At 40.7% G+C, this 13,825-nt stretch overlaps 2 protein-coding genes across 2 annotated transcripts in view; both read right to left on the minus strand.

Moving 5' to 3' along the window:
* Nucleotides 1-13,825, minus strand: part of LOC306937785 (DEP domain-containing mTOR-interacting protein-like) — a 92,438-nt gene that overhangs the window by 63,982 nt on the left and 14,631 nt on the right. The window lies entirely within an intron of this gene.
* LOC306937787 (uncharacterized protein) lies at nucleotides 122-7,857 on the minus strand. Its single transcript, XM_079521739.1, has 2 exons — nucleotides 7,763-7,857; nucleotides 122-1,018 (listed from the first exon to the last, which is right to left on the minus strand). Exons 1-2 carry the CDS (start codon nucleotides 7,767-7,769, stop codon nucleotides 690-692), a joined length of 336 nt encoding a protein of 111 aa, XP_079377865.1. The 5' UTR covers nucleotides 7,770-7,857; the 3' UTR covers nucleotides 122-689.

The following is a 13,825-nucleotide window of genomic DNA, read 5'->3' on the forward strand; positions in this document are numbered from 1 at the left end:
TCCCGACAGAAACGATATGCTATAAATGATGTCACGCAAATATCTTAAGCAATTGCTTTAATATGAAACAATCACCAACAAAATCTCACACTACGGGTCACAGATAACTTTTGTACAATAATGGGATTGACAAAGTTAGGGTTACAAGTTTCATTTCTCTTGGGAACACATATGCAAAATTGATTGAAGTCATGATGGCAGTAAGGCAGTTGTGACATTTGTCAACGTAACACAATCATTTCAGTCATTTCAAATTCATATAATTGAATTTAAATATGGTAGTATTAAAAAAACACTATTGCTGGATTCAGTAACATTTACAAACAGTTGCATATTGAACCAAACATGCAACATAATTACCTTCAGTGTGTAACTGTAAAAGCTTTTTAAAAAGTTGATAAAATCTTTAAAAATAAAAGATTCGATCCATAGTCTGTGCTTCAATACAATTGGAACCATAGACTGCCTTGTCTATGGTCACTAAATCATCCTGTACACAGTGGAACTCTACAGAGAACATACTGTAACAGACTCATTAACCCTGAGGTATACAGTACTAATTTGTGCACGGATGTCATGCACTGAAAATAGCCAGTCGACAAGCACATAATGCTTTGCGCTGTGACGCACTGTGAGCTTGCAGCTCAACACAGAATGCAACCACGTATAAATCAGGCATTACTTCAACGTCACAGAGACAATAAGATGTTGTTGTTGGACAGCACAGGGGGAGGGAGCACAGGGGGAGAGGTGGGGTCAGGGAGTATGGCGGGCCCTCTCCTGTTGTACAGTCTCCTAGGACTACTAGTGATCATCTCTTTGGGGAGCATACTACTCATAGCACTGGAGGTGGTAGTGGGGCGTTCATATCCTCTCCTGGTGTACATGTACAGGCTCATACTATCACAGTTGTTCAGCAACGTGACTCCTTCTGTCTGACCTCTGTCTGACCTCTGTCTCTCCCTCTGTCTCTCCCTGTACGTCTTCACAGACACCTCCTTCTCCTTTGATGGAGCAACTGTAGGGGAAAGAGACACAAGACAAGTTTGTGAGTGAGAGTGAAATATCGAGAGTAAGATAAAATGACAGAGCGTACAATCAAACCTCATAACCCTTCAGTCTCAAACACAGGCAGAGATGCTCCGATACCACCACCAGCACCAGGGGTACTAACTCAACCAACAGGTTTGTCAGACAAATGGACAGTCCGGAGGCTAGGTGTAAAAGGGATGTAAATCAGACCTACAAGTCTATTGTGAAGCTAATTCAAGGCAGGAAGATTAGGCAAATTATAATTACAATCTCTGAGGGTGGAGGAGTTGTTGACTGTGTGAAACCACCATCACTTAGGTCGGGTGATGTAAGAATAAGATCACTGTGGCTAAATAAAGTTTACCGGTAGATACAAAATATATATTATTTAGGCTGATGGATCGGTAGATCTGCTACTTTGGTATTTTTTGTGGACATGTGTCAAGTGTTCATATTTTGTCATCTTGCCCTTTGACCATCAGTTTTATCACCCTCCACAGGCCTAATCATCTCAGACCTATATTATTATATCATATTATAATAATGGATTGCCTGACGCCAAGCTCAGATTTTATATCTTAATTAGGCTCCATACTGTCTGTCCCCAGTCAAAAGTTAGCTGGCATATTGAGAGGTCTATTTGGATAAACACTACATGTATTTGACCTTGGTGCCCAGTGAGAAAGTAGATAGGAGTATTTCTCTCTGTCTCTGCTAGCAGGGAAAGAATGTTATCAACAGGTTGCCATGGCAACGCCAGCGTCCACGCTTTCCCGGTCTATGGCCATCAATGACGGAATTAAGGAAGCTGTCCCAATATCAGTCTCATCAGCTATGTGCTGGTCCAATCAGCGTTCGACACCTAGTGCCAGCGTGGCAAAGTGGAAATTAACTGTGTAGTCAGCCAATGAAATGTGTATCAACAATAACGTATTCCACAGTATGAATAGCCTTTGAAATGAATTGTTCGTCAGAGACTACCCTGTGCCCTTTTGGTGGTACAGGGGAGAGTAATTTGGCTGTATGCGGATCTGTTCTGTCTCTCTGATCTGAAAATGAATTAACTAAACCATAATCTGCTGACTGGACAATCCTTCTTCCTGGTGGACTCATCTTTTTATTGACTTGAAGGTATTTTTCTAAAAGAGTATTTCCTGCTTAAAGTAATCCTGTTAAAGCTATGGTTAACTTGGTCATAGGCTCTCTGCCTAGTTGTGGTGCTGAGTATTTCTGTGTACTCTTTGAGTACTTTCTCTAAAGTATTTTTTATAGTTTAGCCCTGTGTGGCTCAGTAATTCAGTATAATACAGTCCTTTATATCTTTGGTCCCTTTTGCATTTTATATGCAACAAATGGGTTTTATCTTAATTATAAATCCATCAAATTGGTCCATTTCGAACCGTCTTTTTTCCGAGTATAAGTCTAATTTATTTAATTAGCACCTCCGACAAAAAGGAACCAGCCCCATCCCCATTTTTATTTTTTTTTCCTGCCGGAAGAACAAAGTCCATGGTCATATTTTTGGAGCAGTGGTTTGGTCGATCCATGTTCAGTTCTGGAACCGATCCTCCCCATTTTTGGGAACATACAAGCCGCGGATCTGTGGACGAACGGACGAAGCACGACGGCTTGAACCAGTCCTCCACAGATTTCCCCCCCCCCATCTGGATCGTCTGTCCGTACGACGGTTCCTCTCCGCTTCGGTGGACCCTGTCCGGGACCACCTCCTGCCTGCCTGATTCTCAGCTGCTTGCTTTTCTGAAGTTAAGTAATTTACCTTTCTGATATCTTTCAAAGATTATACTGTTATTATAATTTATTGCCGTACATTCATGTCTGGGACTTAATCCCTGAACATGTCTCAGTCACATTACTCTTCCTCCTCTTTACATTTTCAGGATGTGCCGCTACGCGTGCGCTGCGTCCTAATTCTTTATTTATTATCTATCGGCTTCGATTTCTTGTCTTTTTATAATATTTATGCCTTTCAGCATACGGTTATCATTCGTAGGACACCCTTGTTGATATATCGCTGTAAGAATCCATAGATGTTACTTAATTTATAGTCTTCTTTCTCTCAAACCTCGGCCAGGGTGCGAGAGTAGAGTAGGTTCTTTTTATACCATAAAAGGTCTGTGAGCCCTTTCACCATTGCATTACACATGATTATTTTTTATCACCCCTTTTTACATTGTTTTTAGAGTGTGTAGGCTTCTTATCTAAGGAATTTAGTCTCTCACTCCCTCTTTGGGACTGAGTGCGTGCGTGTGCGTGCGTGTGATAACGCATGCCTCCAACTCTCTCTCTCCTTCTCTCCTTTTTCTCTATCTGCCTGTGGGCCTCTCTGTCTGTCTGCGTGCGTGTTCGTGCGTAGGTGTGTTTATCACTGTCTTATGTTGGAATGGATGTATATGTTGTCCCGTAGAACAGTTATTCTTCTTTTAGGCCTAATAGTTGAATGATGTGGGTGTGTGTAGCGTGCCATTCGTTCAATGTCACCTAGTATATTGTATATAATTTTATTTGTATTTAGAGTGACTGAGTGAGTACGTTCGTCCTGTGGGCGGATATGTTGCCTTGTCTATGTGTGTGCATGCGTTCGTGCGTGTGTCAGTAGCTGAGACAATTACGCACAGGGTGCGTGTGTGCGTGCATATGTGTTTGTCCGTGTTCATGCGTATGTGTGTGGGTGAAACACCATTTGATTGTTTTTTTTATTTTTTAGAGTGTGACAGTACGGGTATTTGCGTATAGCCTCCATTCTAATGATTAGTGATAATATTAGGGATGCGTGACGACTATTTACTATTGATTTATTTATTTGTCAGGCTCCGTGTCCCGCCATTTATCATCATTTCATACACTTTATAATTGCCTAGTGGCCGTGCCATGGTTTTTCAATTTCAGATAGGTCCCCATGAACATTTAAAGGCCCATTATCATGAGAATTTATTATTGATTTCAACCAATCCCCTTATTGATTTAAATTCATTTATTATTTTGTATTATTTAATTTCATTTATTTTTGAGTGGTGTCAACCATTCATTCCCAAGACATTTTAAATTCCCTATTATTATAATACTTATTATTTTATTTTTATTTGTACTCTACTCTCTCTTTTTCTCTGCCTGGAACGAGTAACTATAGGCTCCTACAGGTAGAACTTGTGATCTCACAATTTCTTTTTTGGCGTCTTATACGTGACATTAGCTACGTCATTAATAGCGTATTTGATAAGTACATTAGCATACATGTGTTTTTTTAGGAGTGATGACCTACATTTTGTTTATTTCTGTCCGTGTTTGCAATGCCATGCCATATTATGCATGATAGTCTTAAAGTCCAGTGCAAATACAGGGCAAAATAGACTTGTGCGTTTATTCTGTCATCATCAAGCTGTGTTTCCTGTGTTAACGGATTTATCACTGCAACGTTTTCTACTTGAGATATCGTTTTATTGTATTCTCCCTGCCCTTTATCTTTAAAGGTGCACATACATACGTAGAATGCTGGTTCTCTATCTTTCTCTCTCTCCCTGTCTCTACGTAACCTCCCTCCAGTTGTTTATCTCTGTGTAAATGCGTACGTAGAACGCTGTCTCTCTCTCTCTATCTCTCTCTCCTTGACCTGTCTCTCTAAGTACTCTCCCTCCATATAACTGTGAAATGCATGCGTTTGAGAACGTCTGTCTCTCTGCGTATCCTCCCTCCATAAATGTGTAAATACGTACTGTGAGAACGGTCAGGAGAAGTACAAATATTAATATTATTTTTTATTATTATTTTCATTTTTATTTTTTTAAACCTTACCCTGTGGATGTTTACCCTGTTGATGAATTGTTTCTAATGGTTGTTTCATTTCATTCACCAGTTGTTTTTTGTCTTTCTGTTTTTATCTCACAGATACGGATTTCTGGTGGTTTCGTGGGTCAGGAACAAACCCGGGACAGAGTAATCTAGAGGTCAACAAGAAGTGATGGAGAATAGTGAAGGAATGTGTTGTCGACCTCGAGATCCCTTTTCCCTTAAGTTTAGGGTTTGCCCTTAGACCCCGACCCACTCAGAACCGTTTAAAAAACAGTATTAGGCCCGACCCCCTAGAACAGTATAGGCCTTATGCCATCTGCTCATAGATTTCCCATCGGGAACAAATTAGAATTCCACTCATGTTTCACCATGCACATAATTGTTCTATGTTTTTCTTTACTAAGACACTGTATTTTGCTAAAACGCTGTTACCCTTCCCTACCTAGTATTAGGATTCATTTGATCATTCCTTCTCCCCTCAATTGATTAATATGGTATTTTGACTATTCATTTTCCAGATCCCAGATCTGCTTCATTATATAGATTATGTAAACTGAATTATCCCATCTTTGGACAATCTAAATTTCCTTCCATTAGGATTCATTATCCCACCTCATTATATTTTTATTATTTTAATTTGATTCATATTTTACCTCTGAATTTGGAATATCCCTCCATTGTAAACATTTAACCTTTACTATCCCCGAACCACCCCTTGACCTTACATTGAGATATTTAGAATAGGGACATCTTTCCCTTCCATTTCATTTTATTATTTAGTTTTCATCACCTTGAGTTTGACTTGATTAGGCACATATATCCTCCCCTGAATAGACTTGATTCTATATTTGGCCTTCATGGTACTAATGGACTCGCCAGGAAGCGACACGACATCATCAATTACCCTGTCCCCCCCCTTTCCAAGCTTTGCTTGGTATAAGAACTGTTAGGGGCATCTCCGGCCGTTTTCTCCCGTTTGAATCACAGAGTATCTGTCAATGAGAAAGTATAGGCTGAGATTGTCACCTATGGGTCACCTGTTATGTCACCCATCCGGGGGGGCGGGGCGAAGATTCGGCTCCGACAACGAGCCAAGAAGAGACCATCCAGTGTCTGCTCTGATGAGCTACAATGAACATTGTCAAACTCTGACACTAAACGTCGGCGTAGGAACGCTGCAACATTGCTGAGTTCTTTGAGAACCCCGAAGATAGAAGATCGAGAGAGAAAAGTCATTCTGTCTCTCTCCCACAGTACCATCTAAATAAGGAGTGATTGTTTGCCTAGTCTTAAGTCAAAACTATTTTTTATTTTTCATTGTTCCTGTTTCCACTGCCTTAATATAGAGTGAATTATATTTCTCATTTCCCAATTGACCCTTATATTATTTTAATTTAATTCCCTGAAGATTGATTATTGATTATTGATCACATTTGACACTTCATCCACAAAACGTGATGGAGTTGATGGATCGGTAGATCTGCTACTTTGGTATTTTTTGTGGACATGTGTCAAGTGTTCATATTTTGTCATCTTGCCCTTTGACCATCAGTTTTATCACCCTCCACAGGCCTAATCATCTCAGACCTATATTATTATATCATATTATAATAATGGATTGCCTGACGCCAAGCTCAGATTTTATATCTTAATTAGGCTCCATACTGTCTGTCCCCAGTCAAAAGTTAGCTGGCATATTGAGAGGTCTATTTGGATAAACACTACATGTATTTGACCTTGGTGCCCAGTGAGAAAGTAGATAGGAGTATTTCTCTCTGTCTCTGCTAGCAGGGAAAGAATGTTATCAACAGGTTGCCATGGCAACGCCAGCGTCCACGCTTTCCCGGTCTATGGCCATCAATGACGGAATTAAGGAAGCTGTCCCAATATCAGTCTCATCAGCTATGTGCTGGTCCAATCAGCGTTCGACACCTAGTGCCAGCGTGGCAAAGTGGAAATTAACTGTGTAGTCAGCCAATGAAATGTGTATCAACAATAACGTATTCCACAGTATGAATAGCCTTTGAAATGAATTGTTCGTCAGAGACTACCCTGTGCCCTTTTGGTGGTACAGGGGAGAGTAATTTGGCTGTATGCGGATCTGTTCTGTCTCTCTGATCTGAAAATGAATTAACTAAACCATAATCTGCTGACTGGACAATCCTTCTTCCTGGTGGACTCATCTTTTTATTGACTTGAAGGTATTTTTCTAAAAGAGTATTTCCTGCTTAAAGTAATCCTGTTAAAGCTATGGTTAACTTGGTCATAGGCTCTCTGCCTAGTTGTGGTGCTGAGTATTTCTGTGTACTCTTTGAGTACTTTCTCTAAAGTATTTTTTATAGTTTAGCCCTGTGTGGCTCAGTAATTCAGTATAATACAGTCCTTTATATCTTTGGTCCCTTTTGCATTTTATATGCAACAAATGGGTTTTATCTTAATTATAAATCCATCATAGGCTACTCATCGAGATTAAAGAACTGACAAATTAATGCCACCATCCATCTGGCAAACTATTGACTTAATAGAACCCATTTCTCTTGTGGAAGTTGTGATGATCTGGGAACCACTTGCAAACCATGATTAGTCATATCAAATAAACAAACATTGTTGTACGTTTTGTCAAATCATAGTAGCAGAACAAAACAAATAGTTAGGTGCTGACCGCAGGAGATAAAACTTGGAAGGAAAATAATATCCTATCTTTACCTCCCTCCCTGAACATTATCTTTCCTACGAGATTATCAAGACTCACATCACCTATCCACCGCCTGGCTGGTCGGCTCAGGCTCACAAACGCATTCACTTCAGTAAAACATTATTGCAATGTAAATGTTGGGGCCACAGCAGGCAGCACCACCCGCAGCGCAGCCCCAATAGTAGGCATATATCAATGATTGCAGTTTAATAATTTAACCACTTTCACCATCCATGCAGGGCGTCCAAAAAGTAAGTGGGCTTAGAAGTGGTTAAAGTAATTGCCAGTCCACTTGTGTTTACATGGGCCCGCGTCACCAAGCTTTCCGCAGTGCGGAAAGAGTGTGGAAAGACAGTTTTTTTCTATTTAGTGAGCGCTGCAGTGCTCTGATCCGTTCTAGAGCCCGCCTACTGTAGTGTATCCGGTAATTTGCACGCACACATGCACACGTGTTTCGTTTCCAAATCCGCTCCATGTAGCTGCCAAAATATTTGCTCATAGTCTACAACACAGCATCAAACACACCAACTAATTAACAAAAAGGCAAATGCATCCATCACTTACAGTCATAGCATTCAAAGGCCTCGTCCATGGATATCCAATCCGCTAGATTCATGTTAAGCCCTGTAGGGTCGATCTCCTGGCTATCTTCAGCTGAGAAGTCGGAAGATTCAGGTCCCAATGATGAGGTCGCCCAGGTATACTTGATGAAAGTCTGGGTGCTAATATTAAACTCACTCCTTGTTGTCTTCGTTAGCTACAGTAAATGCCCTTTGCTCTGTGGGTTTTATTTATACTGTGAGGATGGCTCTGGTTGACTTTTAATGTGATGGTCTTTATGCAAATTAAAGACGACTATTGTTCTAGCAACTCACAACACTGGGGGTGGGGGGCACTTTAACAGGTACAGTGAATGAGTGAAGGAAAGTGCTGCTGGAAATTGAAATGGCTACTGTAGTCCACAGTAGCTATTTAACTAAGAATAACTTTCCACAGTCTGTGGAAAGTTATTATTTTATTATAACTTTGGGATCTTCATAAACAATATGGTTTGGAAAAGTCCACAATGATTTCAATCGAATATGAAATGAAATAAAACTGTGCCGCTGGTGTAGTGGTATCATGCAAGATTGAAGATTCCCATTCTTGCGACCTGGGTTCGATTCCCGGGTGAGGCACAGGTTTTGTCAAGTCATGTGGTTTCTTGGGCTTAAAATGTTTTACATTTTAGCAGACCTTCTATTGAACTGCACCTTCTTTGGAAAACTGCTAACAGTATTTAAGCTAAGTATTCAATCAAACTAATCTAATATAATCACGTCAAGTCATTCCCATACAATGGTATACAAATAAACATATATTATCTAGATGGGATATATGAATATCGGAAGTTGTCCCTTCTGTTTTTCCCTAACATTTTCTTTTTGTGTTTTTCTTCTTTTTTTTTCATTTTAAAACGCATGTAGTGTGAGTTCAATTGTCTGTTGAGTACGACCCCAATTTGAATTTATCCAGCAATTCTCCCCAGAGTAGGCCAATAGTAACCTGACTCCGCCAATAGGCCAACGCCTCCATAGTGGTGGTACAACTAATGTGTTAATGAGTCAGTTAGCACTGAAAGGGTCCATGAGCAGTAGCCTAATTCAATTCAGCCATATTCATCATGAGGCCAGTCATAACTCTACCTGGACAGGGTATGATATGTGTTAGCTCTGGTCCATAGCTCTAATGCCGTCACATTTAGAGCTACAGTATGTTACTGTCGACTTCCGGGGCTCGCATAAATGCAGACCAGCCTCTCCTCTGTAGCGAAAATAATGTTTTGAGCCCCCCACCACACGTATAAATGCACTTTTTGGCCAGAAAGGGATTTTATTTCACCCAAGGAAAAAAATCTTCTCTGAGGGTTTTCTCTTGGCAATATCGGTAGAGGGCGCAGTGGAGTAACTACTTTTTTTACACGGTTTCACACAGTCCAACTCCTCCTCCACCCTCAGAGATTGTAATTATAATTTAGCATCTTCCTGCCTTGAATTAGCTTCACAATAGACTTGTAGGTCTGATTTACATCCCTTTTACACCTAGCCTCCTGACTGTCCATTTGTCTGACAAACCTGTTTGCCACTGACCGCCCATACATGCAAACAGACACAAAGTCCTGTCTAATTGTATTAAATTATGTCAAACTCACCACCATGTACGAAAAGCTTGAATGATCCTTTTACTATCTGCAAAGTGTTTGTTTCATAAATATCCACCGTAGACATGTTATGAGCTACTTCATGTCAAGAAATTCCTTGCAGGTGATTTTTTTCCCCAAGTGTTGCATGGAGTTTGGAAGCACTCGCTTTCAGTAAAGCAACATCACGCTGCCTCCTGCATTATGTGCAAATTCAAAACGCTCATAACATGTCTACCATGGATTTGTATGAAACAAACACTAGAAAGAGGATAATTAAAGCTTTTTGTACAGCTGCAATGTTGGTGAGTTTGACATAATTGAATACAATTAGATAGGACTTTGGATGTATGGGCTCACATAAATGCAGACCAGCCTCTCCTCTGTAGCGAAAATAATGTTTTGAGCCCCCCACCACAAATGCACTTTTTGGCCAGAAAGGGATTTTATTTCACCCAAGGAAAAAATCTTCTCTATGAGGGTTTTCTCTTGGCAATATCGGTAGAGGGTGCAGTGGAGTAACTACTAAGATTGTGAGTGAGAGTGAAATATCGAGAGTAAGATAAAATGACAGAGCGTACAATCAAACCTCATAACCCTTCAGTCTCAAACACAGGCAGAGATGCTCTGATACCACCACCAGCACCAAGGTTGAGTACTAACTCAACCAACAGGTTTGTCAGACAAATGGACAGTCAGGAGGCTAGGTGTAAAAGGGATGTAAATCAGACCTACAAGTCTATTGTGAAGCTAATTCAAGGCAGGAAGATGAGGCAAATTACAATTACAATCTCTGAGGGTGGAGGAGGAGTTGGACTGTGTAGCGAAAATTATGTTTTGAGCCCCCCACCACACGTATAAATGCACTTTTTGGCCAGAAAGGAATTTTATTTCACCCAAGGAAAAAATCTTCTCTATGAGGGTTTTCTCTTGGCAATATCGGTAGAGGGTGCAGTGGAGTAACTACTTTTTTTTTTTCTCGGATGAAAACAAAATCCCTTTCTGGCCAAAAAGTGCAGAAAAAAAGACAGACACATGACTGCTGCAAACAACTTAGGAACTGTGAGAAATTCTCTATATACTCATGTTTGAATGCTCAATAGACCATATGCACACGTCATCTTTCCACAAGTTAATGGCAAGGTGGAAACTAGCCGCAATTTGCCACTGACCGCCCATACATGCAAACAGACACAAAGTCCTGTCTAATTGTATTAAATGATGTCAAACTCACCAACATGTACGAAAAGCTTGAATGGTCCTTTTACTATCTGCAAAGTGTTTGTTTCATAAATATCCACCGTAGACATGTTATGAGCTACTTCATGTCAAGAAATTCCTTGCAGGTGATTTTTTTCCCCAAGTGTTGCATGGAGTTTGGAAGCACTCGCTTTCAGTAAAGCAACATCACGCTGCCTCCTGCATTATGTGCAAATTCAAAACGCTCATAACATGTCTACCATGGATTTGTATGAAACAAACACTAGAAAGAGGATAAGTAAAGCTTTTTGTACAGCTGCAATGTTGGTGAGTTTGACATAATTGAATACAATTAGATAGGACTTTGGATGTATGGGCGGTCAATGGCAAATTGTGGCTAGTTTTCTCCCTGCCATTAACTTGCCGTGTGCATGGTCTATTGAGTATTCAAACATGAGTATTCTGAACATTTTGAGCATCTCAGAACATCTGTAGCTCCAACGTTTTAGAAGATAGAGGCATGTTTTAAGTGGCGGTTATTTTAAAAAGGGCGTGGTCATTTTGGGGTATTTCGCCCCAGATAGAGAATTTCTTGTTCGCAGGGGTCATATTAGCCTAGAACAGTTGAGATAGTTTCCACTAAATGAATTGCATACATATCTTAGCCAGGTCCTGGAGTATAAGGGACATAGAGGACTTGAGCTCAGCCACAAACCTTGGAGCCCCCCTCCCCCTTATTTTTTCTCGCCCATTTGAGTCAGAAGAGGTGATAATCCCTGTGTTCAGATGATCTGACCACAGTACATTTGTTGTGGTTTTCTTGGACCCAAGGGTTAGACCTACCCACAGTCAAATACACTCATTCATTATAACAAACTATGTCAACGGCCTTCCTAATATTACAATCCATAAGCGATCATGTCATCATGAGTTGTGAACTGAGTCATCTGACTTTTGCTTCCTTTGTGCCAAAACAAAGTATAAAATAGGGTGATCGCTTTTTGAAGAAGAAAAAAACATAAGATGAAATTTGGAGATACAGTGTGATGTAAGCAGTATGCTGTTTTATTACATGCTGCAGAGAGAATGGTATACACAAAATCAAATCCACAGCGGCCTTACCAGCTGTCCGTGGTCCCATCGTTCCTCGCCTCTAACAAACGGTTCACCTCATGAGCGCTGTCTCAATAGTGTCCTGGTAAAGTCAAACGTCTGATGCTTTGCAGTGTCAACTGTCAATTCAGTTGTTCTGCACTTAGTCATCTAGTCAGTCAAATCAATCGTCAGCACATACACTGACATATCAGTACAGCATGTCAGTGAAGCTGTCACTTTTCCACCCATACAGTATGTTGATCGACCAGGTAGCCAGCCACACCGTCAGACAGTGAGTCAGCCAGAAGGTCAGTCATTCAGCCAATCAGCCCACCAGCCCACCATCCGCCAGGCGGTCAGGCAGTATCACAGCCCTGCAGCCTCGGTAGAGTACAGTCCAGCCCACACATTTATATAAGCCAAGGAGATGACTTCTGGGAGAGCTCCGTCTTCTGGCTAGTTCAACGTCTGTGCAGATAATTCTGCAGTTGGGGTACAAAAAGAACCCTGCTGGTGTATGTGAGCTAAATATTAAACCATTAAACAAACAAATGGACTCTTAGGGGGAGGGAGTAGGAAGGCAGGGAGGAGTGAAGGGCAGAACTGGTAAATAATTTCAAATATTCTAAGGGTCTGTTTTGGAACAACACATTTGTGCAGTAAAGCATTATTCACTGTATTAATAACACTTTTGAAACAAGATGTGTTGTTGATAACACAGAAACATATCAACATCTCAAATGTATGCTGTCTCAGGTTTTAGCCTATTTGGTTTACTTTTATTTATTTTATTGCAAATAAGTGTGTACCTTATGAGAAAACTCAACTCACCTTATAAATAGTACTAATTCGAAATGCCCCACTCTACACCAACAAAACCGCTGCACAATAATGCCACAGACGAAAAACAGTCTAAGTCCACACTATTTATCCATAATGTATAAATGATAGATAAGGGGTCAGGACAACAAGGCCTTTTCGTGGAGGGGTCAGAATGAAATTTGGACTGTTTTTCGTCTGTGGTACTTGTCTTAGCTGATTCTGAGCCCAAGCAGCCCACATTCCATCTTTTATGCTATGGTAATGCCGATCACACACCTGCGCACAAATGCTTCACACATACTTGCCCTGACCAGGTAGAGATCAATGGCAATGCAAATAGAATCACAATCAGTACAGCTCATCACTAGAGGAAAGGTCATGGAGTCACTCAAACGGTTAGGGTTCATTCTCCAGGATGCAGAAGGTCCACAGTAAATTCCATGGCGATCCAACCAGTACTTGTCACGCTATATTGTTTGAGACCAAAGTGGTGGATGGACCCGCCAACGAACAGAAGAACGGATGGAGCGACAAACGGACTGACCAACCGACATTTTCATCCTTAGAGCCCTAGAGCCTAGCAGATCTAGGGCTCTAAGGCACTAAAAACTATATATAACTAAGGCACTCAATTCTATATTGAGACAGTAGGGAAATGAGAGTATAGGCTCTAGTACTGGGATTTGAACGCAAGCCAGCAGGTTAAGCACATGGCACCTAGCGTCCCCATTCTGGGGCAAACATTCTGTGAAAAAAGCAGATCTACAATTTCACAATGTGTCGCAATGTGACATGTGAGCTTGTGGATCTTCTATTTTCTGTGAAGAAAGGGGGAAAAAAAGCAACGAATCATTTAGAGTTTAAGCTGTTTTTAATGGAGGTGTTAATGCATGTGTCTCAACCCCTGCATCTTCTTGGGGAAGATAACCAGGGGGCTTATATATCTGTGAAGTTAACCTGAAAAGGAAAAGTAACACAGCCGTAACAACCGAATA

This window comes from Electrona antarctica, assembly GCF_951216825.1.
Source record: "Electrona antarctica genome assembly, chromosome: 15".
In the NCBI taxonomy this organism is placed as follows: Eukaryota; Metazoa; Chordata; class Actinopteri; order Myctophiformes; family Myctophidae; genus Electrona; species Electrona antarctica.